The sequence below is a fragment of the Cardiocondyla obscurior genome, linkage group LG02 (assembly GCF_019399895.1).
Source record: "Cardiocondyla obscurior isolate alpha-2009 linkage group LG02, Cobs3.1, whole genome shotgun sequence".
Taxonomy (NCBI): Eukaryota; Metazoa; Arthropoda; class Insecta; order Hymenoptera; family Formicidae; genus Cardiocondyla; species Cardiocondyla obscurior.
The window spans coordinates 2,257,172-2,278,091 of record NC_091865.1 but is presented as its reverse complement, the minus strand read 5'-3'; the positions used below and the strand labels follow the sequence as shown (position 1 = coordinate 2,278,091).

At 32.1% G+C, this 20,920-nt stretch overlaps 7 protein-coding genes and 1 long non-coding RNA gene across 8 annotated transcripts; 1 reads left to right on the top strand and 7 right to left on the bottom strand.

The window, feature by feature from the left end:
- Positions 1–70: 70 nt before the first annotated feature.
- Positions 71–5,450, bottom strand: LOC139113510 (uncharacterized). Its single transcript, XM_070674733.1, has 8 exons — positions 5,235–5,450; positions 4,278–4,749; positions 3,941–4,171; positions 3,559–3,862; positions 1,916–2,078; positions 892–1,378; positions 507–737; positions 71–411 (listed from the first exon to the last, which is right to left on the bottom strand). The coding sequence occupies exons 1-8, from the start codon at positions 5,373–5,375 to the stop codon at positions 71–73; spliced, it is 2,370 nt and encodes a 789-aa protein (XP_070530834.1). The 5' UTR covers positions 5,376–5,450.
- Positions 73–11,523, top strand: LOC139113522 (uncharacterized). Its single transcript, XR_011547703.1, has 6 exons — positions 73–256; positions 1,060–2,125; positions 2,281–2,448; positions 9,392–9,567; positions 10,221–10,575; positions 10,671–11,523. It is a non-coding gene; the product is annotated as an uncharacterized lncRNA (long non-coding RNA).
- Positions 5,545–7,939, bottom strand: LOC139113511 (odorant receptor 82a-like). Its single transcript, XM_070674734.1, has 4 exons — positions 7,696–7,939; positions 7,132–7,600; positions 6,248–6,478; positions 5,545–6,154 (listed from the first exon to the last, which is right to left on the bottom strand). The coding sequence occupies exons 1-4, from the start codon at positions 7,834–7,836 to the stop codon at positions 5,814–5,816; spliced, it is 1,182 nt and encodes a 393-aa protein (XP_070530835.1). The 5' UTR covers positions 7,837–7,939; the 3' UTR covers positions 5,545–5,813.
- Positions 8,511–10,228, bottom strand: LOC139113519 (odorant receptor 9a-like). Its single transcript, XM_070674742.1, has 3 exons — positions 10,094–10,228; positions 9,190–9,874; positions 8,511–8,854 (listed from the first exon to the last, which is right to left on the bottom strand). Exons 1-3 carry the CDS (start codon positions 10,226–10,228, stop codon positions 8,511–8,513), a joined length of 1,164 nt encoding a protein of 387 aa, XP_070530843.1.
- LOC139113520 (odorant receptor 13a-like) lies at positions 11,067–13,086 on the bottom strand. Its single transcript, XM_070674743.1, has 4 exons — positions 12,937–13,086; positions 12,525–12,848; positions 11,584–11,968; positions 11,067–11,407 (listed from the first exon to the last, which is right to left on the bottom strand). The coding sequence occupies exons 1-4, from the start codon at positions 13,084–13,086 to the stop codon at positions 11,067–11,069; spliced, it is 1,200 nt and encodes a 399-aa protein (XP_070530844.1).
- A 389-nt stretch (positions 13,087–13,475) lies between these two features.
- LOC139113518 (odorant receptor 10-like) lies at positions 13,476–15,528 on the bottom strand. Its single transcript, XM_070674740.1, has 3 exons — positions 15,377–15,528; positions 14,479–15,187; positions 13,476–14,256 (listed from the first exon to the last, which is right to left on the bottom strand). Exons 1-3 carry the CDS (start codon positions 15,515–15,517, stop codon positions 13,916–13,918), a joined length of 1,191 nt encoding a protein of 396 aa, XP_070530841.1. The 5' UTR covers positions 15,518–15,528; the 3' UTR covers positions 13,476–13,915.
- Positions 15,529–16,694: 1,166 nt separating this feature from the next.
- LOC139113504 (odorant receptor 13a-like) lies at positions 16,695–18,715 on the bottom strand. The gene is made up of 4 exons (XM_070674725.1): positions 18,240–18,715; positions 17,603–17,957; positions 17,125–17,493; positions 16,695–17,047 (listed from the first exon to the last, which is right to left on the bottom strand). The coding sequence occupies exons 1-4, from the start codon at positions 18,378–18,380 to the stop codon at positions 16,695–16,697; spliced, it is 1,218 nt and encodes a 405-aa protein (XP_070530826.1). The 5' UTR covers positions 18,381–18,715.
- Positions 18,716–18,841: 126 nt separating this feature from the next.
- LOC139113517 (odorant receptor 22c-like) lies at positions 18,842–20,824 on the bottom strand. Its single transcript, XM_070674739.1, has 3 exons — positions 20,592–20,824; positions 19,753–20,464; positions 18,842–19,533 (listed from the first exon to the last, which is right to left on the bottom strand). The coding sequence occupies exons 1-3, from the start codon at positions 20,733–20,735 to the stop codon at positions 19,193–19,195; spliced, it is 1,197 nt and encodes a 398-aa protein (XP_070530840.1). The 5' UTR covers positions 20,736–20,824; the 3' UTR covers positions 18,842–19,192.
- Between the last annotated feature and the right edge of the window lie 96 nt (positions 20,825–20,920).

Genomic DNA, 20,920 nt, shown 5'->3' with positions numbered 1-20,920 from the left:
ATCATAGGTTTATAACTTGTAAGATTTTTTTTTTTTTCTTTTTTTTTGTTACGCGCGTATTATATTATATTTATGTATCTATCATTACACGTAATACAGATAAATATGAAATAGAAGTTTTCAGGATACTCATATAAGTTGCCAGATTTACCACGATGTAATTTCCAGCCTGCAGTTTGACGGGAGATCGTGTTCGCATAATAATGAAGATTAAATTCTTCATTAATTTTATGGGAAGATTATACCAACTGCTCTGGTAAATAAAAAGTCCAATTTCTTCCATTTGGTTTTTAAAGTAGTCCCCGACAAAACTGTATACAGATAATTGTGTCAGAAAGGTACATAACACCATTAAACTTTTTCCCATCACGACAACGTTGTTCATTTTTAACGCTAAGATAAATTGAAATCCTGAAAAATTATTTATTTATTACATATAAATTTTTATCAAGTAACTTAATATGTTTTGCAAAATTCGATAATGTTGTAAATGTTATAATATTCACCCATTATGCACAGCAATATGCTGCTGATAAATAATTGCGTCAACAAAACGAAGTTGATCGATTCAGCCAGTTTCTTGGCCAATTCCATCAGATAATTATGCTTTTGTATTAGAGCATTGAAGCGACCGTAGACTTGTGGACTTGAAATATTGAAGTTGATGAAATTGGTCTTTAGAATTTTTACTTGACCACACATATGCAATGTAATGTTGAGAAACAAAGAATCGTTACCTTTACAAAAAGAATAATTAATTAAAAAAAAAAAAACAGTTAACAAAAATATTTTATTTTACATTTGAAACTTTAGCATATTTTTAATAGTACGACATAATCCAAGTAATGTAAAAAAAAAAAAAAAATAGGCGTACAAAGCAATAGATATTACCGTGATTACAAGTACACGTGAGTACTAAGACGATAAATTCCATAAAACAAATAACTGTATGCATACTCGTTGGAACATGCAAATATTCTAATGCGCATCTCGATGGCATTGGATAATCTAGCACAGTGTCCTCATCTGTTATATTAATCTGACTTTCCTGATTACTAGCCAGGTCATCGCCCAAAAGTGGAATTAACGCATATATCACAACGCTAACGTAAGAGAAGCACACCATGGAACAGGACAGAACTCGTCCTATATACGCGTGCCTTCGCATAATGACCCGATGCTCGGCGTTTTCAATCGTCAAATAATCATTCAAGGCAGAGCCATAATTGTCAGTTAAGTTTTTCGCGTATATGCGAAAGCATATCGTCTTCAATACTCCAAGCACGCCGCAACAAGCCAACATGAGACCGTCTATGTTCTGCTCCGCATTAGTGCAGCCCATGCGAAACTCCATGGAGGGTAAGATCACTATTATGCTCTGTTGATATGCGTAAACGGTATTTTCGTATTATACGTAAACGGTAGATTTTTCTCATTCAAACACCTTTTGTGTCTAGAAAAAATATGTCGAAATTCCAGATCGATGGATCTTCGAAAACAATTATATTTAAATTTAATTTAGAATAACTAACTCTTTCCACGTATTAATTTTATATATATATATATTTTTTTACATTTTGACGTGCTATTCCCGGAACGTCACGAAAATAGTTACGCTATCACATCAGCATAATCAAGCAATAAAAATGTCTTTGTTAATCAATTTAAAATAACCTGCAATTGTGTGTCTACAATATTAATAACTTTATTATTCTTAAGAGAAGAACGCTTTTCTATATTTTCTACATTGTCAATAAATAAGATACCCATCGTTTAGGAATTTAAACACTTGGTATTGTTAACAACGTTATTTTAAACAAGGTATGACGATCTCAACGCGAAAGTTGTTCTATCTACGTTTTTAAATGCAATAATTATGCAAGGATCGTCGAAATCGAACTGAGACGGTGCGTACCATGCAACAAGTGGCCAAGATGCATCGTATTAGCGAATAAATGTTATAAACTTGAAGTGGCCAAACACCGATAGGCCACGATAACAATTTGAAGGGAGTCATCGCGTATGCGACATCGTTTTTCCATTGTTCGCTTGCCATCGAGTCGAGGTAATGACTGTAACTGATACCAATAACCAATAATGTACCCGCTACATCGACACAATGCAGGTATTACTATTCATTTTTTATTCAGTTTTAGACGTATACCCGCTTATCAACCTGTATTCATTTTCTTAGCGCATTATCAGAAAGTACAGAATATTATGCTCTTATAATAAATTATTGTTGGAGAACAACAATTTACGCTATTATTTTTTTTTTAGAGTTGCTATAAACGACTATATCCTTTACTGCACCGAAAGGACGTTTACTTGTACAATTCAGTTTCTATGTTAAGCTCCAAGTGTGCAACACTTTATCTCGTAATTTCAACGCTACATTGATGCACGGTTGATTTTAATGAATTTTTCTGATCGAAAATGGTACAGCAAGTAAGTTAATTTTATGTTATTAATTATATGTATGTTTTTTTTTTTTTTTTGGTAAATAAGAAAAGTAAAAATTAAAATTAAGAATGATTGATTAAATATAAAAACAGCGCAATATTTAAAAAATTATTAATAGCAAAGAAAAAAATATATAATTTATTTTAAAATTAAAATTACCTTTTAAGCATGTCAGCAAAATATAGCAGATTGGTTATCAAAGTGACATCGAATATATCTATAAAATGATATTTTTAGCTAGATTCATAAGGAAACGGTGTTCCTTAATCAGCGTAGTTATTTTAATTAGTTCACGTCCGATAATCGTTCTTCTTTTCTTCGTGAAACTGTAACAATTCTGGATAGAACTATTAGTTAATTATAAATGTATATAAATGCAAAGAAAGAAAATTAATTTCGTTTGAGACATTTCGTTTTGCATGATGTGGGATCTTCGCATGTTAAAAGTTATGGAGTCATCGAACGTAAGCACAAGCTAACGCACTTCATATTTCCATTCATTATTGATCGAACCGCATTTCGCTATGCACCCCTAAGCCAAATGTTCTTGTGGTCTTTGAGTGGCTTGCAGCATGTGGCCGGAAATGAATATTCGTCACAATTCGTAACAACCTAACTGTAATGCGTGTCATTGATCTAACAACTTGATAAAGCACATGACAGTTTCTCATGTAGGACTTTTATCATTTTTTTTATATTTTTGTTGCGAAAATATTTGATAAAAAAAAAGAAATAATTTAAAAACAATATAAGTCAATAGATATACAGCCGAAATTACGTTCACGTATTCATTTTTTTTTAATTTAATTTATATATTAATTTTATACACATAGTATTACCTAACTTTATAATTAATATACAAGATACTTCTCAAAAAAAAAAAAAAAAAAAAAAATAATAACTTGGCACAATAGACGATTTCTCGTAATTAAAATTAATATGTTTATTATAAAATAACATTTAACGTAATTTATTTTACAAATCTCTGTATTACCAATCTTAAACAGAGAAAAAGATTAGTCTAGTTTATCTGCGAAATTTCTTACTTAAATTATATTTTATATTTCTACCATTACTCGAAGTACAGACAGATACGAAATAGAAGCTTTTAAAATACTCATGTAGGTTGATAAATTAATCACAATAAAATGCCCAGCTCGCAGCATTACGGGAGTTTCAGTTCTCATAATGACGAAGACTATATTTCTTGTCAATTTTACTGGGAATTTGTACCAAACATTTTGGTAAATCGAGAGTCCTATTTCTTCCATCTGAGACTTTAAGTAATCCCCGATGAAGCTATAAAGCGATAATTGTAATAGAAAGGTACCTTGCACCATTATACTTTTTCCTGCCATTACAGCATCGTTGACTTTCAATGCCAGAATAAATTGAAAGCCTGCAAAAAGAGTTAATTGCTTTAAAGACAGATTTATAATTTCGTGTTTTACGGTACATTAAGTGACATAATATTCACCCATTATACACAATTGTATACTGATAATGAACAATTGAATTATTAAAACAAAACTAATTGCATCGGAAAGCTGTCTGGCCATTCTCGTTAAATAGCTGTGCCTTTTAATTAGCTCGGTAAAACGTTCGTAAACCTCGGGTCTTGTAAAGTCAAAATTAACAAACTTGCTTTTCAAAACTTCCACTTGACCACAGACATGCAGCGTAATGTTTAGAAACAGAGAATCGTTACCTTAATAGAACAGTAATTAATAGATAATTTTGTAAAGTATTAGGTAACATAATATTAATTTTACAAAATTATTTTAATGTAAGCCATACTGTTTGCAACATATTACCGTGATTAGTAGTACTTGTTAAAAAGAGCGAAATAGCTTCGATAAAACAGAAAATTTTGTATATGATTGTTGGAGCGTTAAAGTACTTCAAAGCGCATCTCGATGGTATTGGATACTCCAGTACATTGTCGTTCGTTACATTTATTTCGTTATTTATGCCATTGCCGATAAAAGGATTTAATGAATATATCACGCAACTGAAGTAGGAAAAGCCCAGCATGAAAAAGCAAAGAATTCTTCCCGTAGAAGCGTGTTTTCGCATAATAGCTCGCTGCTTAGCGTTTTCGATCATCATGTAATCGTTCAGAGCTGAGCTGTAATTGTTAGCTAAATTTCTTGAATAAATGCGAAAGCATATTATCTTCAGTATACCAAGTATTCCACAACAGATTAACATAAGGCTGTCTACGTTCTGTTCGGCATCAGAGCAGCCCATATAGAGTTCGATGGAAGGTAATATCACCACTAGGCTCTGTTGATATGTATAAATCGTATTTTTTATATAAAGTTTTGTGCGTCTAGAAAAAGATATATCACGATTCTATTTTGATGAGTTATCATAACCAATATCAATTGCACGAAGCAATTTTCAAAATCTTATATAAATAACATTTATATTTGTCTACCAAAAAAAAAAAAAAAATTTTAAGAGTAAAATAGTACGTAAATATATATTTAATGATGTAATGAAATATTATTTTAAAATAACGATAGATTTACAGATTATACGTATTATTAATTCGTGCTTATTTGTGGCGCACTCGATGTGTTATTTCACTTTTTACGTCCAAAACACGTTGTCTATTATTAAAAAATTCAAGCACTTCGTATTGCCATTATGCAAAGTTTTGTTTAATACAACGTGATGTAAAAGACGTTTTACGTATATCTCCGAACTATCGCGCGAACAAGGATCGCTGATATCGAAAAAAAGAAAAAGAAAAAAAAAATGCGTACCACGCAACAGGTGGTAAAGATGCATCGCAATAGCGAATAGATGTTATAAACTTGTAGCGGCCAAACACCGATGGGCCACGTTAGTAATTTGAAAGGGGTCATCGCGTAAGAGACATCGTCTATCCATTGTTTATTCGCCATCGAATCGAGGTAATAGCCGTAACTGTTACCAATGACTGATGATGCGCTCGGTATATAGACGTAATGCCTTTATTCCGATTCATTTTTTATTTAGCCGGAAACGTATACCCGCTCATCACCCTTCGTCTATATTCAAAATTATAATAAAATATAGAAAGTTATGCTTTTACGGAAAATTTACGTTGTAAATTATTATCGCACAAGAATTTACATGACTGTGTTGTTCAAATTGCGTTCCCGCAAACAAATATTTTTTTACCGTATAGAACGTTAGACACAGTCGCATGTATTTCTATCGGAATGTGCGCCGAATGTCGTTCTGATATTATTATTTGATTTCAGTTTGATATCTTTCTGGTAATTAAATAGCGTTTTTTCTTAAAATTATTTATTTAAAATTTATTGAGTTATTACTTTTTAATTTTTACTTTTTAACTTTCACACTTTTACCATTACACGTAGTACAGACAAATATGAAAGCGATGCTTTTAAGATGCTTACATACGTCGCTAGATTTACCACGATAAAATTCCCAGCCTGTAAAGTGACTGGTGACTCTGAGCACATAATGATTAAGATTAAAGTTTTTCTTAATTTTGATGGAAATTTATACCAAGTACTTTGATAAACGGAAACACCTATTTCTTCCATTTCAGTTTTTAAATAGTTCCCAATAACGCCGTATAAAGTTAATTGCATTAGAAAAGTACTCTGAACCATTAAATTTTTTGTAATTAGAATAACATTACTTTTACCTAATTGCACGATAAGTTGAAATCCTATAAAAAAAATTATTTCTTAATTTATACATCTACAGTATATATTTATAATATTTTTTAAGATCATTATAAGTGATATACTATTTACATTACCCATTATGCACAAAAGTATACTGATAATAAATAATTGTATTAGTAGAACAAAGCTAATCATTTCGGCAAGTTCTCTAGCCAATTTTATTAAATACTTGTGTCTTTTAACTAATACGTTGAAACGATCGTAAATTTGCGGACTTTCGGTATCAAAGTCAAGGAAATTGGCCCTCAAAATTTTTACTTGGCAGCAGATGTACAGAGTAATGTTCAGAAACAAAGCATCGTTACCTGTATCAAAACACATTAATGAATAGCTTATATTAATACAATTATATTTATATCAAGTAATTAATATTTTTTTTATTATTGTAATTAACAGGGTGTCCTAGGAATCTCTTAACAATGTTCGTAAAAAAAGATTAAGATAAATAGACAAGTCTCACACTTTATCGTGATATTTATATTAATTATTAAAATCGGAAGGATAAGAGCGCATAGATTCAATTATCAAATCAATGATTGGCTGTACAAAATTCTTGAGGAAAGATCGACACGCTATTGTGTGCGTTTTTACATCGCCAAACTAAAAAAAAAAAAAAAGCGAAAGGCAAGTACTAATTAATCAAGCCTCTTTATAAGCATTATTAAAAGTGTTCTAGAACACTTTATATAATTATATATATTAGTAACAAATAATTTAATATTATTTTTATATTTATTTAACACAAACAAAACAGAACTTTCACACTCCAACAATGTTGTCTATAATTAAAATAAGAAAAAAAAAATAATTAACCGATGATTCGTATTAATAAAAATAATAAAAATTTATTTAGGGAATATACATATTTTAAAATAAAATTACTTGGTTTTAAAAGTGATACGTAAAAAAGAAAAGGGGAAAGAAAAAAAAAAGACGTGAAGAAATAAACTAATAATACCATGATTAGCAGTACTCGCGAGCACCATTGCAACAGTATCGATAATGCAGAAGATTTTATGCGTGCTCGCTGGAACGTTTAAATTCTTCATAATGCACTTTGATGGAACGGGATACTCGAAAATAGCATCTTCATTTGTCATATTAACATTCTTATTTCCACTGAGCATAGCTATTAGCCCATACAATACACAACTGAAGTAAGAAAAGCACACCATAAAGCAACAAAAAGTTCTTCCCATAAAAGCATGCTTCCGCATGATGGCACGCTCCTTTGTGTCTTCGACCGTCAGATAATCCCTTATGACGGAGCTATAATTGTTAGCCAAATTCCTTGTGTAAAGACGAAACCATATTGTTTTCATCAGGCCAAGTATTCCGCAACAGATTAACATGAGGCAATCTACGTTTGTCTCCGCGTCGGTGCAACCTAAGTAAAGCTCGACAGAAGGTACGATGAACATAAAGATCTGTTGACATGATTCAATATTATCTCAAATACGTAACAGTTCACGTTGATCGTGCGTAACCGATTTATTGTAGCTAAAACTTAAAAGACGCATACCGAGCTGCATATGCCCAAGACAAATCGTACTAGCGAATAAATGTTACGTGCTTCGAGTGGCCACACGCCAATGGACCACGACATCAATTTAAAAGGGGTTATCGCGTACGCGACATCATCTTTCCATCGTTCACTTGCCATCGGGTTGAGGTAATGACTGTAACTGTTGTCAATAACCAATAATATGATGCTGCTTGATACAACACATCTATTTTCTAGCTCATTTTTTATTCATCCTCGAAGTCTATATTCCTATACGTTCTTTAACGCATTATTGTGAAATATGAAAAGATGTATTGTTACGTAAAATTGTCCTTCACTAAACATTTATAAAGCTGTATGGTCTAAGCTACCGCTCGTTTAATCGTTTCGCGTCGTCGTACATAGATTCTCGGACGATAAGAAAACTTTATGTTCCATTCATACTATCGTACTATTCGTTTCGACAACATAACATTATATTTTTTATTATATCAAAGTTAGAAAGCTGGCTAGAGAATTCTGTGCTATAAAGTAGGTTTTTAGTATTGTAAAGAAAAGTTTAAAGTAACTGTTAACGATGTGAACGTTTTAGGCAGATATTTATTAATTTTTACAAACAATTTTTTTTTCTTCTTACAGCTTCTTTTATTAAACAATATTTTTTTTATTTCTTTCTTACGTAGTTTAAAATACATTTTTTTTAATGTTTTATTTGCATGTAATATTCTTATAAAAATTAATTTTTTAATATAAATTTCGCACCACTATAGAAATGCTTTTTTTTTAAACAGTGTGTAATATATTATAAGAAAAAAATATTTATTTGTGGTTATTTAATCTTTTTCAATCATGACACGTAAGGCAGATAAATAAGATACAGCGGTCTTCAAAATATCCATAAAAGTAGCGCGTGTAACGTAGAAAAACTTTCCAGCTGTTAGACGGATGGGTATATTTGTTTTTATCATAATAAATGCCAGGTCTCTTATATCATTAGGAGGCAGACTGCACCAATCACAGTTGTATAGTGCAAATGACAAAGCCTCACTTCGATCTCTCAAATTATCACCCGCGTATGTGTACAAGAAACATTGCATCAACATAACGATCATTATTACAATGCTCTTCATAGTCATAACTATGTCATGAATGTGCCAGGATACAATAAGTCCGAAGCCTTAAATTAATATTATATATGTAACTTTCTAATTAATCTTTTTTAAACTATAATTATTTTAAAATAATTAAATAAACATCCACGTAATTGGTACTCTGTTTCATTAACAGGCTTCAAAATAAAAATATTTTATTATATTGTAATTTCCACAAATGAAATTTTTTCTCTTATTTTTTTATTAGCAATTATAAGAATATTTTAATGCATTGTATTAAATTTAATTTTTTCAATAATATTTAAGTAATAAATGTAACGTTACATGAATAATTAAATACATATTAATATTTCGTTCGAATGTCATAAATTTTTTTATACGTGAATTTTTACGGACTTACCTGTTATGCATATCAAAATTGCGCTACTAAAGATCTGGATTAAAATAATTATATTGTAGGTGTCCTCGATGTTATTCGTAAGTTTTAACAATTTTCGATGTCTAACAACAAGTTCTTCAACGATGTTACCTTTTTCGTGTTTGCGTTTGTAACGATCGATCCGCTGGAAATCAATCATTAATATTTTGAATTGTCCGCACAGGTGCATCGTGACACCGACGAATATACCCTCCGTGCAACAGTTCCCAGCATATGTCATGAACAATTGAATCACTTGGTAGGACGTAATGAGAACATACTCGAGATTGGAGACGGACTTAAAGAGACACGACATCGGAAGTACGAATGCTCTTTCCTCGAAAGTGGAATTTAAAACAGGTAAAAGTCTCAGTATGTAAAATGTAAGAGCGATAAATCCAGAATAAAATAAGAACAATGAAATCATTCGTCCCGTGCGCGCGTGCTGGATCATAATTTCGCGCGATTTCGTATCTTGGATGCTAGACCAGTCCTGAATGGCGGAGTATAAACTATTCGACAGCGTAGATCGTTGTATCTGCAACAGGGTGAGTTTGAAAATTACCAGAACAGCGCTCGATGTCACCGCGTAGGTATCAATCGGGTCCACGGAGGAATTTTCACATGAGAGGTATACATCCATCAAGAGTGTTACCGTCAGCAAAATCTAAGACGATAGATTATACTAATCTATTATTTTAGAGCTTAAATCTTTTTTTCATAGATGTAGATTTAGTAAAATAATTTTTTTATACTTTCTTTTTTTTTTTCTTTTTTTTTTGTAGTCTTTGCGCTTGCACAAAAGTTTAATTCTTACGTAAGAATTATTAATAGATAAATATGTGTGCCTGTGCGTAAGTTAAAAAAAATTTTTTATCTTTCTTACCTCGCTTACCATCACAAAGAAGTAACGTAACTTCGAATAAAAAATATCATTTTCAATTGGCCAGACTCCCACCGGCCATGCCAGAATCTTGTAACTCGACAATGCGTAAATAGCATCCTTGTTCCAGTGTACCATTTCTGAGGCGATTCCAAACTGATTACGCAGATGAACATTCTTTATTAGCGCACGGTGTTGCTATTAAACATTAATACTTCCATTAATCGATTTTCCACGCTGACAACACCACGGCGCTCGGGTGTATAAACATATTTTCTCTGTCCATCCTAGCTTTCTCTTATCATGTAACTATTGATCGGGAGAGCGTAGCATTGAATTACTCAGGCGCATCATAGTATATGCATCTTTAAAAATGTTGCAGAGCAAATTTTGATCAATGGCAAATTACTCGATCGTCGAGCAGTATTATTCCCTCGCAATATCCTTATATTTCCTGAACGGTCTAGCATACATAAAAAATATCGGTAAGCAGAATTTGTGGACTATACAATTTATCAATTTTCTAAGAAATGTTGCATTGCATGTTATTTAATACTTCTGAAGTAATGCGTGTCTATAGGTAAAGAGGGACAGATCGCCAGAAAGTTTAACTCGCCATGCAAAGCTCGCATAGTACATATATTTTCGTTCTCAGTGGAAAGACGTAACGTTTCGTATTGAATTGATAAAAAATGATACGCTGGACGTATTTTACACTTTTTACTGTCAAAGACAAAGTGATTTGCATACGTTCGATTGTTACAATATTTAATAATGCTGACACATCGGTATAAGTTCGTGAGACCAACTGTTTTGCAATTCGGTAACGTAAGTAAATATACATATAATAAAAATATGATCAAAAAGCATAAACGTACTGAAATATATGTATAAATATATTCTGTTTCATTTATCTACACGTTATTATCTACATGTCATATAACGCAGTAAACAATTTTATTATATAATGATTGGGTTATTCGTCCATTGTTACCTGCAAAAACGATATGTACGTTAAAGCAGTTTTCAGAATATCTGTCGTAGTGCTTCGAGTGACATAAAAAAATTTTCCAGCAGTGATTTGAAGAGGAATCTTCGATCTCATCATAATGAATATTAAATCCTTTACGATGACGGGCGGTAATTTATGCCACTTTGTGCCATATATTGTCGAAACAATCGATTCACTTTGTTCTCGCAAAGTTTCGCCAGCATGCGTGAACAAGAAGGATTGTACGATAAAGAACTGGACGAAGATCATGCTTTTTACCACATCAACAAAATTCTGATGCTTAGCGGACACCAGCATACGTAATCCTGAAAAAAAAACATTTTTCTACCTTCTTTTTAATTTTATTTTTTCTTTCAGATGTAACTGGAATTATTTTGACATTATACGACTTTAACAAATTTCTATTATATAATTATTTTTATTGACGGTTAATAACAAGAAAAAAGATAACAAGAATTTGGCGCTTGTGACGTATAAATACCTGAGACTGCAATGACAATGGTGGTTATTAACAAACGAATTAAAATAATAACATTAAAGGTATCTTCAATATTTTTAGCTAGCATCGTTAGTTTGTAATGTCTTCTAATCCAAGTACTTAAAATACGGCGATAATTATTTATGCCGGATTTAGCAATTAGTTCAACAAAACGAATTCTCAGGAGCTCTAATTGTCCAGATAGGTGCATAGTAATGGCAAAGAAGAAACTGTCGCTTGCACATTCCGCTACGAATAGTATAAACGATTGTACTATTTGCATAAGAAGAAGAGCTTTGTGTGTAGAATATGAAATTCCTCGATACAGACATGTAGACGGAATGACGAAAGTCCATAAATTTATTGTTTCGTTACCAATAATTACAATCTATTAAAATATCTCGAGATGATTTATACATTTTACAATTGTATATAATATATTAAAATTAATTTTTTTTTAATTATTTATTCCGATTATAATATTCTCAAGTACATACCAATTTTTACGAATTTTTTTTCTAATTATTGCGACCATATACAGGGTGTCTCAGCCCATGTGTAAAATCCTATACAGATAGGTAGGTCTTAGGGAGATAAATAAAAAAGTTATTTAACATTTTGTAAAATTCTCAATTGTTATTGAGAAAAAAATTAATTTGTCTAGCGCAAGAGCGACAAGGAAGCTGCGGGCAAGTGAGTGCGACAGGCGATTGGCGCCGTCGCCTATCGCGCTCACTCACCTATAGCTTCCTTGTCCTCTTGCGCTAGACAAATTAATTTTTTTTTCAATAAGTATTGAAAATTTTTCAAAACGTTAAAGAACTTTTTTATTTATCTCCTTAAGACCTACCTATCTGTATAGGATTTTACACATGGGCTGAGACACCCTGTATAACTCAAAATATAATTAAAGTGACAACATCTGTTAATAAATAAAATATTACCTGCGGTTTATTTGTAACAACAATAGTAATATTGTATACAATAGCAGCTATAAGCCCACACATTAATTGTGATACAGTAATTATTCGACCTAATCGTGCGTATCTCGTCATCAATTTATAAGAGTTCTTTTGCGTTAATGAGGACGACCAGTCGTCAATTGCGGAATTCACGTTGACTGCAAGCTTCTTCATATAAATACGCGCGAAAACAACATTCATCCACGAATGGAAGCCAGTCTCTATTATTAGGAAAACTTCCAAAAGATCTTTGGTATCGCCACAGTTTTGTAAAGGTTCTAATATCAGGGTAATCACTGTGAGAGACTATATGATAGCAGATGTTCAACCATTTTCAAAATCCACATTTAAAAAAAAAGTAAGCAATTATATATCTCATGACATGTTGTCTTACCTCGATAATGAATATGATAATCCAGCGATATGTGCAAACCATATCGTCGTGCTGCAAAGGCCATACACCGACTAGCCACATCATTTTCCTTATCACTGAGAAACCATAGTCCATGCCACTGTTCCAATTTGACTTAATGCTTGGCGGCATATCAGTTTTGATCTCAAAAAAGAAAAAAAAAATTGTGGTAATGTCATGCAAAGAATGTTGTTCAATTCATGCAGTGTATAGCTTCGAAAAAAGAAAAAAAAAGGTAACATCTTACTACAGGTGGAGGTATGACTTATACATCGATCGGTGTTTATGGTGGTAAGATAAGTAGCACTATAATTTTATGTGATTATGCATTTTGTAACGTACCTGTACATTTTAGTAACGTGCATGTTTTCATATCGTGCACAATTTTCGATGTTTATGATAACTTTGCCAGTGGCATCGATACGTGTAAACCATCACGATCGAAAGAACGACGTAACATATTGGACTTACAACTCTGTTTGAAATGCAACGATCTGTGGCAGTGACAAAGAGTAAGAAACAAAATTTAACATTTTAAATTTATATATATTTTTTTTTAAGTTTTATTCTTAATTACATTTTTTTAACTGGTTATAAAATATGGTTGCTTATTATGTAAAAAAAATTACCTTATTAATGAATAACACGTATGATAAATATAATTAAATTCGTGTACTGTACAATATAAAGTCTTTTTTTAATATTCAATTTTTTAATATTTTATCAATGCTTACAAGTTATAATAATAACGTTCTTTATTACAGAATTAGTTTGAAATATAATATTAATTATTTGGTTGCTGTGATTATTCTCGATAATAATAATTATTATTAGAAAATATATTAAAATAATTTTGGCTTATCAAGAACTTATACTTTCAAATAATAATTGATGTATAATTAAAATAACATTATGCGATATTAAAAAAAAAAAATACTATCTTTCCCGAATAACTTTCCGATCACGTTTTTAGCATTACTCGTAATACGGATAAATATGAGGCGGAAGCTTTCAAAATTTCTTTAAAGCACACGAAGTTTATTGGTAAAAATTTTCCTGCAGTTAGACGATGAGGATGAGTCGCCCGAAGAATCATCAATGGCAAACTTTTCATGACGCTCACGTCAAAATTGTACCACGGTAAGTTGTATATGTCAAAAACTAATTCTTGGGATTGAAATTCCAGTGTTTGCCCGGCGAAGCAATAGAGAAAAAGTTGCACCAGCAGAACGAAGATGAAAAGAAGATGCTGCGTGGCAGCATAATTGTTATGCATCGAAAGTGTGAGGATTAATTGAAAGCCTAAAATCATACGACATTGAACATTATTATTGGTAAGTTAAAAAAAAAACCCTTCTGTAAAAAAAGCACTTGCTTTATATTTTTATCTTTTAAATATAATATACGAGATTTTAATAAAAATTATTGGTAAGGAATGCAGTTATAATATAATTCTGTTTCGAAACTTTTATAAAAAAAAATATATATAAATAAGATTACGCATTATTTAAAGTAAGAAGATACCTTCAACGCATAATAACATGACACTCATTAAAAGTTGCGACAAGATAACAAGACTGAACGCTGTTTGTAAATTATGCGCTAAATATATAAGGCGATGGTGCCTCTTCAAAAAGATACCAAGTCTTTCCTTGCTAAGCAGCTCTTTATCTTTTATTTGAGAAAAATCCACTCTGAGAACTTTAAATTGTCCGCACACGTGCATCGTCACGTCGAAGAAGAATCCATCGTTTCCACAATGCGAAAAAGCGTTGACCAAGATTTGAAATATCTGCAAGATTTGAATAAAGTCATAACCAAAAGATGTATAATTTCCGAAGACGCAATAAGCCGCTAAAAACAATCTTCTCTCGCTCGTTTCGTTGTAAGACGGTTCTTTAGATGCCCAGAGCGAATGAACTTTGGCGTACATAACAGGCGAGAAGAGAAACACGCAGGAAGCACCTCCTAAGTAAAAAAATACAGAGGAGCCCAGTCTACCCACGCGTGCGTATCTCAACATAATATCACGTGAATAAGAGCTTTTCACGTAAGTCCAGTCATTAATAATAGTTTCCACTAAAATTAATTTATATCTCCAATTTATGCGATGCAAAAGTAATTTGGATATGCTAGTTACTGATGCGGACGCCGACCGAAAAGCCTCCAAAGTGTCCTCGGGACCACGACAGTGATGAATAACTTCCAAGGATAAGCTGATTATTGTAGTCAACTAATCGGCAAAAAATATTTTAATTAAGAATATAAGACAAAGATAGATAACGCATGAATGTTTCATTTTTATCAAATCGTATTTTGTACGTGGCACGTGCACACATATAAAAATTTACACGCACGGGAGAAGAAATAAAAATTAATTAGACGTAAATTATATTTAAATAATATGCAAACGTTAACTTACTTCTATCACAGTGGACGTAAGCCATCGAATTCTTGAAAATAAATTTTTTTCATTTAGTACCCAGAGTCCAAGTGCTCCAAGAAGATATTTATAAACCGTTAAAACGTACGAAGTTTCGGCATTCCATTCGGCTAATCTCATTTTTGTGCTCACTTTAAAAACTTCAGATTATAACAACTTCTCTTCCGATTCGGTTTATTCGATAGTTGTTGAAATTATTACAGTGTAAGGTATTTCTTTGCAAATTCTTTTTAAAAGTAAAATAATCCTAGCTCTACGTATCGCTACAGTAACTGTATCATATAATACTCGACAAATACAGCCTGTATTTGTTTCGCTGCGACGACCCCTCGTGAAACTAACTTTCCTGGATTTCATTCAGATTTATTATTCATACCCTCAGCTGCCATCGTTTCCTTTAAAAAAATAACGCAAGTATACCTTGCGTTTATATATGTATTTGTAAAAATAATATGGTTGTGCACAACGGGACATTGTCTTCGACGATACTTATTTCGTCTTTAAAATAATAGATTCGCAGTCACATCAGGTATATAAGTTGATAAATAAAATATCTAAGGGTGCAACCAGAAATATCTCCTTAAATTGTCACCCTAGAATTTTCTGAAGAAATAATTTATATATATTTTTTTTCCACGTAAGAAGGTATAAATAAGACACATAAGATAGAAAAATGCTATGCACGAAGATAAAATATGATAAAAGGGATTGTGAAGAACATGTGGCATTTAAACATAACATTTTTCACGTAATGATTTAAACAAAAAAATTTTCCACATACGTCATTCCGTTTTTCAATGTTCGTGATAATAATCGAAATATTAATTATGAAAATTGAGCGACTGCGAACGTGCGAGTATGTAGCAACCACCGCCGTAAACTTTGAAATTTCGCAGCGAAATGTAAATTAGCGATATAGAACCGTGAGTGACTATCTTTTCCTTCGAATCCCTTGTTTCCTTGTTCTTTAAATCCCTTGTTCTTTACACAAGCCGTTTTGTACCTTGACTGCCTCGAATTCATGCCTCGACGTGCTCTTATTTGTCGACATTAACAATTAATATTTCGATTATTATAACAAATATTGTAAAACGGTATGGGACTTCCACGTTTATTTTCATCCGTTCGAATATTTTTATCTCTTTGCCGTAAGTTAAAATGCATGGCTCAAAATACTTTTTAATTAATCATATTAACACATATTACATTATCAATTTTTACAATAAAATATTTGGAAATTTTTAAACTTCGCTATGCGTACGTATATTCGTAGCACGTGTATGTACATACGTGAACGTTACTGATCATCGTATTTCTCTATTGCTATTCGCAAAACTGAAACGTAAGAGGCTGCTGTCTTGAGAATATTCATCATTGTTTCACGATTAACGAAGAAAAATTTTCCCCCGGTTAATCGAAACGGAATGTTCGACTTCATCATCGTGAACTGTATGTCTTTCATCAACGCTAAAGGAAGTGTATACCAGGAAGCTGCGTACAACGCATGGAATATATCTTCACTGTCCTGCTGTAGGAATTCACCACCATATGTAAATATTAACGAATTAATTAATATGTAGTTGGCGATACAAGTACTTTTGATCGCTTCAGCGTAATATTTTTTATTTAAGCATATGTTTATGCGTAATCCTAAAATTGAGTAATTTAATTTAAAAAGGTGCACAAACCTATTTAATCATCGACATATTTGTGTACGTATATATTACCTATAAATGCAAGCATAATTGTGTTCATCACAAGCTCGATTAATATATAAATGTTAAAGCTATCTTCTAAATTGTGATACAGTTTCGTTAGTTCGCTGTGCCTGTTAAGAAGCTCGACGAACTTCTTTTGATAATTTGTTTCGGTGTCCGGTTTGTGTGCGAAAACTGCGATCTTATTTTTAAGCACATTGATTTGGCCACTAAGATGCATGGTGACACTGAAGAAGAGGCAGTCCGAAACACATAATATAAGTGACTGTATAAATACTTCAACAGCTTGGAATGTCATGATCATCGTATATTGTTTACGGTTGATCAAGTTGCTCAACGAGCCAATTGGAAATATAAACATCCATTGTGTTACATTACCTGCACAGTGTTACAATAATTTAGTACATAATTTTGAAAGATACATTAGAGAGTGTAGATTATTAAATTTAGTTGACAAAAATAACAGCACGACAAGCACAAATTTTACCATCTGCTAAATTTTTATCCGTGAAGAATATCTGCTTTACATTTATGAATAAAATCACTGATATATAAGCGAAAAAACACCCAAATACCGAATATAATAACGTAAAAGTGAGTATTCTTGCTCTGGTTGCATATTTCTTCATAATTCTTTTAGCTTTTTCATTATCTTCAACAGATATCCAATCATCGATAGCAGCATTAATATTCATCCCCAGTTTCTCTTGATTTACAAAAAGACACAAACTTTTCGTGATTGCGAGACTCGGACCCGTAAAGTGCGTCAAATATTCTATATCCGAGCCGGCATCTTGATCGCTCCAGAAAAAACCGATCATAACCAAAGGCAATGATACGAGCTAAATAACAATTAATATCTGCACAAGTAGTAATAAATATAAAAAAAAAAATATAGACATATTTCATTTTATATATGAATTTATTGAAAAATAAGTAAATAAAATATTAAAAGAAGAATATATATTTCTTAAAAATGTTATAGAATATAGAAAAAAAAAAATTGTTCAGGGAACTACTTAGCAAATTTCAAGACTATCTTTTTTCATATTCCTTGATTATGCACATTATACTACCACTGTCTACACATACATTATACCGTCATCCCTCTAGCGTAAACGTACCTGTGTCATCGTGGACAACCCCCATCGTAACTTTGTGAACATTGTCTTCGTCTGTAATGGCCACAAACCGAATACTCTTAGAAATAGTCTATGAGTATAGAAAACGTAGGCGACATCATCGTTCCAACGTTTATCCGTCATTCTGGCGAACGGAAGAATTCGAATGACTATTCATTCGAAACTTAGTTCAGCTGCTATAAACTAAATTTTACTAAATTACCTTCGAATTGCATTTGTTCGATTCTTATCGAACAATTTTATTATTATCGATTATTATAAGTTATGAATTGCGCAATATTAACTTAATATTTCACCGAGCTCATATTTTATTAACTTGCGCAGAACCGCTTTCCTTGCCGGCGAAATGAGTGCGAAGAGAGATCGGTGTACGTATCTTCGTATGCCGTTTCTAAGTTCCATAGACAATTTTTAACGAAATAGTACTAGTGTACGTGATAAGAATTGTAACGTTTATATTTTCATTTTTACGTTTACTAATATTTTATTACTTTTTTACATTATGATCAATATATGTCCTATAAAATTAGAATTAAAATCTTTCTCGCAAAATATTATTTTAAAATATTTATATTCGCAAAATTTTAATTTGTTTCGAAAAAAGAGACAACTAATCTGAATATGAGATATACAAAAAATAAGGTAACACATTAACAAATTTTTTATAAATTATGTATTATGTTGACGATTGTCAAGCTGCAAGTTGTGCGTTAATATTTTACATAATTTATTAAATAATAAGAATATTCGAGTTTTTAAACACGGTACATTTTTTTTTACATTTAGCAAATCATATTAATTAACATTAAACGCCGCACAGGCACATATAAAATTTATTTACGTGCACAAAAAAAATATATATATATATATAATAAAAATAAAATTACGTTATAAAGATATCAAGCATGATTTATAATCGAATATTGGCAAGCAGTTTAAGCATCTATCATTACTCTCAGAACGGAAAGATAAGAGCCCGTAGCTTTCAAAATCTCTTTGAATGAAAATAAATTCATCGGCAAAAATTTTCCGGCTGTTGTTTGATGCTTCAACTTTCCTCGGAGCATTACCATAGGCAAGTCTTTCATTACTTTTACATCAAAATCGTACCACGGGCTTTCGTAAACACTGTACGCGATTTTTCCAGTGACATATTCCAACTGATCACCAGCGTAACAATAAAGATACAATTGCACCAACATCGTTAGAATTAAAACAACGTGCTTTACTGCTGCAATATTATCATTCAATTTCAGCGATATTATCAGTTGCATACCTGAAAATAAGTTTTGTCGTAGAAATATAATATAATTTTACTATTTATTTAATATATAACATTTAATTGCATAACAATAATATCTTTTATTTTTTAAATTAAAATATTTAGTTATTAATAATTGAGTTTTTGGCTTACAGTAATTTTATTTCCCACTTTTTATTCGTTAAGCTTCTGAAATTCTTTATTAGAATTTAAAGAAATATAGAAATAAAATACCTTCCACACAAAGTAATAATACGCTCATTGAGACTTGCGCGAAAATTGCCATATTGAATGCGTACTCGAAACTGTCTGCCAGTCTTATCAAACGGCAGTGCCTGTCGATTAACATTTGCAATTTTTTCTTGCAGGTACGCTTATCCGTTTTGATCCCGGCAAAATCCATTTCCAATAACTCGAACTGTCCGCATAGGTGCATCGCGAGGCCGAAGAAGAAACCGTCGTTACCGCAATGCGAGGTGGCGTTAACGAAAATCTGTGCCACTTGCAGAAGCAGGATGCAGCTATAAGTAGTCGCTGGCGATGATCCGAAGACGCAGTAAGTCGCCAAAAAATACGTGGTCACATCTGTTTCGTTGTCGCTAGACTTGGAGATATTTAACCAAGGCACCAGGCTGTCAAACGGCAATGCCATAAAGAGAAACGAGGCCCCCGATGCGTAGCCTAGATATAAGATCGTCAAGGACACAATCCTGCCGACATTTCTGTACCTCGTCATCACATCTCGCTGCCGCGTGTCCCGGAATACCGACCAGTCATCGATAATGGAAGTCACCAGGACGTAAGTGTGCCTCCAAGTAAGACGGATAACGAAAAGCTTAGAGAGACTCACGACCGACGACAGGTCCATTAGAAAAGCTTCCATCATATCCTCGGTACCGAGGCACTGTCTGTATACTTCCAAAGACAGGCTGCCGATAGTACTGATCTAATCGAAAGGATTTACATTTTAATCATTAATCGCTTATTAGTTTTATAAATACTAATAATCATTCTTTAAAGATTTATTTCTAGAAACAAAAATATAATTGAAGGAACCGTGATAAGATGATCACCTGGATTAAAATAGCTAAGGAACATCGCGCGACGGATTTAAATTCCCTCGCATTTAAAGGCCAAATTCCAATTATACCGAGAGCTTTTTCATAAACGTTTAAGGCGTATCGAGCTTCGTCATTCCAACCTTTTGGTTTTTTCATTGTTAAGAATTGTCGAAATAATTTTATGCCTTTTTTTAAGAATTAATTCAAAAGTCAGTTAAGCGTTTACATATATTTATGGTACCATATTGTACTAAAATCTTAGCAACCTCGAGTATAAAACTTTATTAGAATCAATATCGAGGCACAGTAGTATTTGTGTCGGTTTAATTAAAAAAAATCAA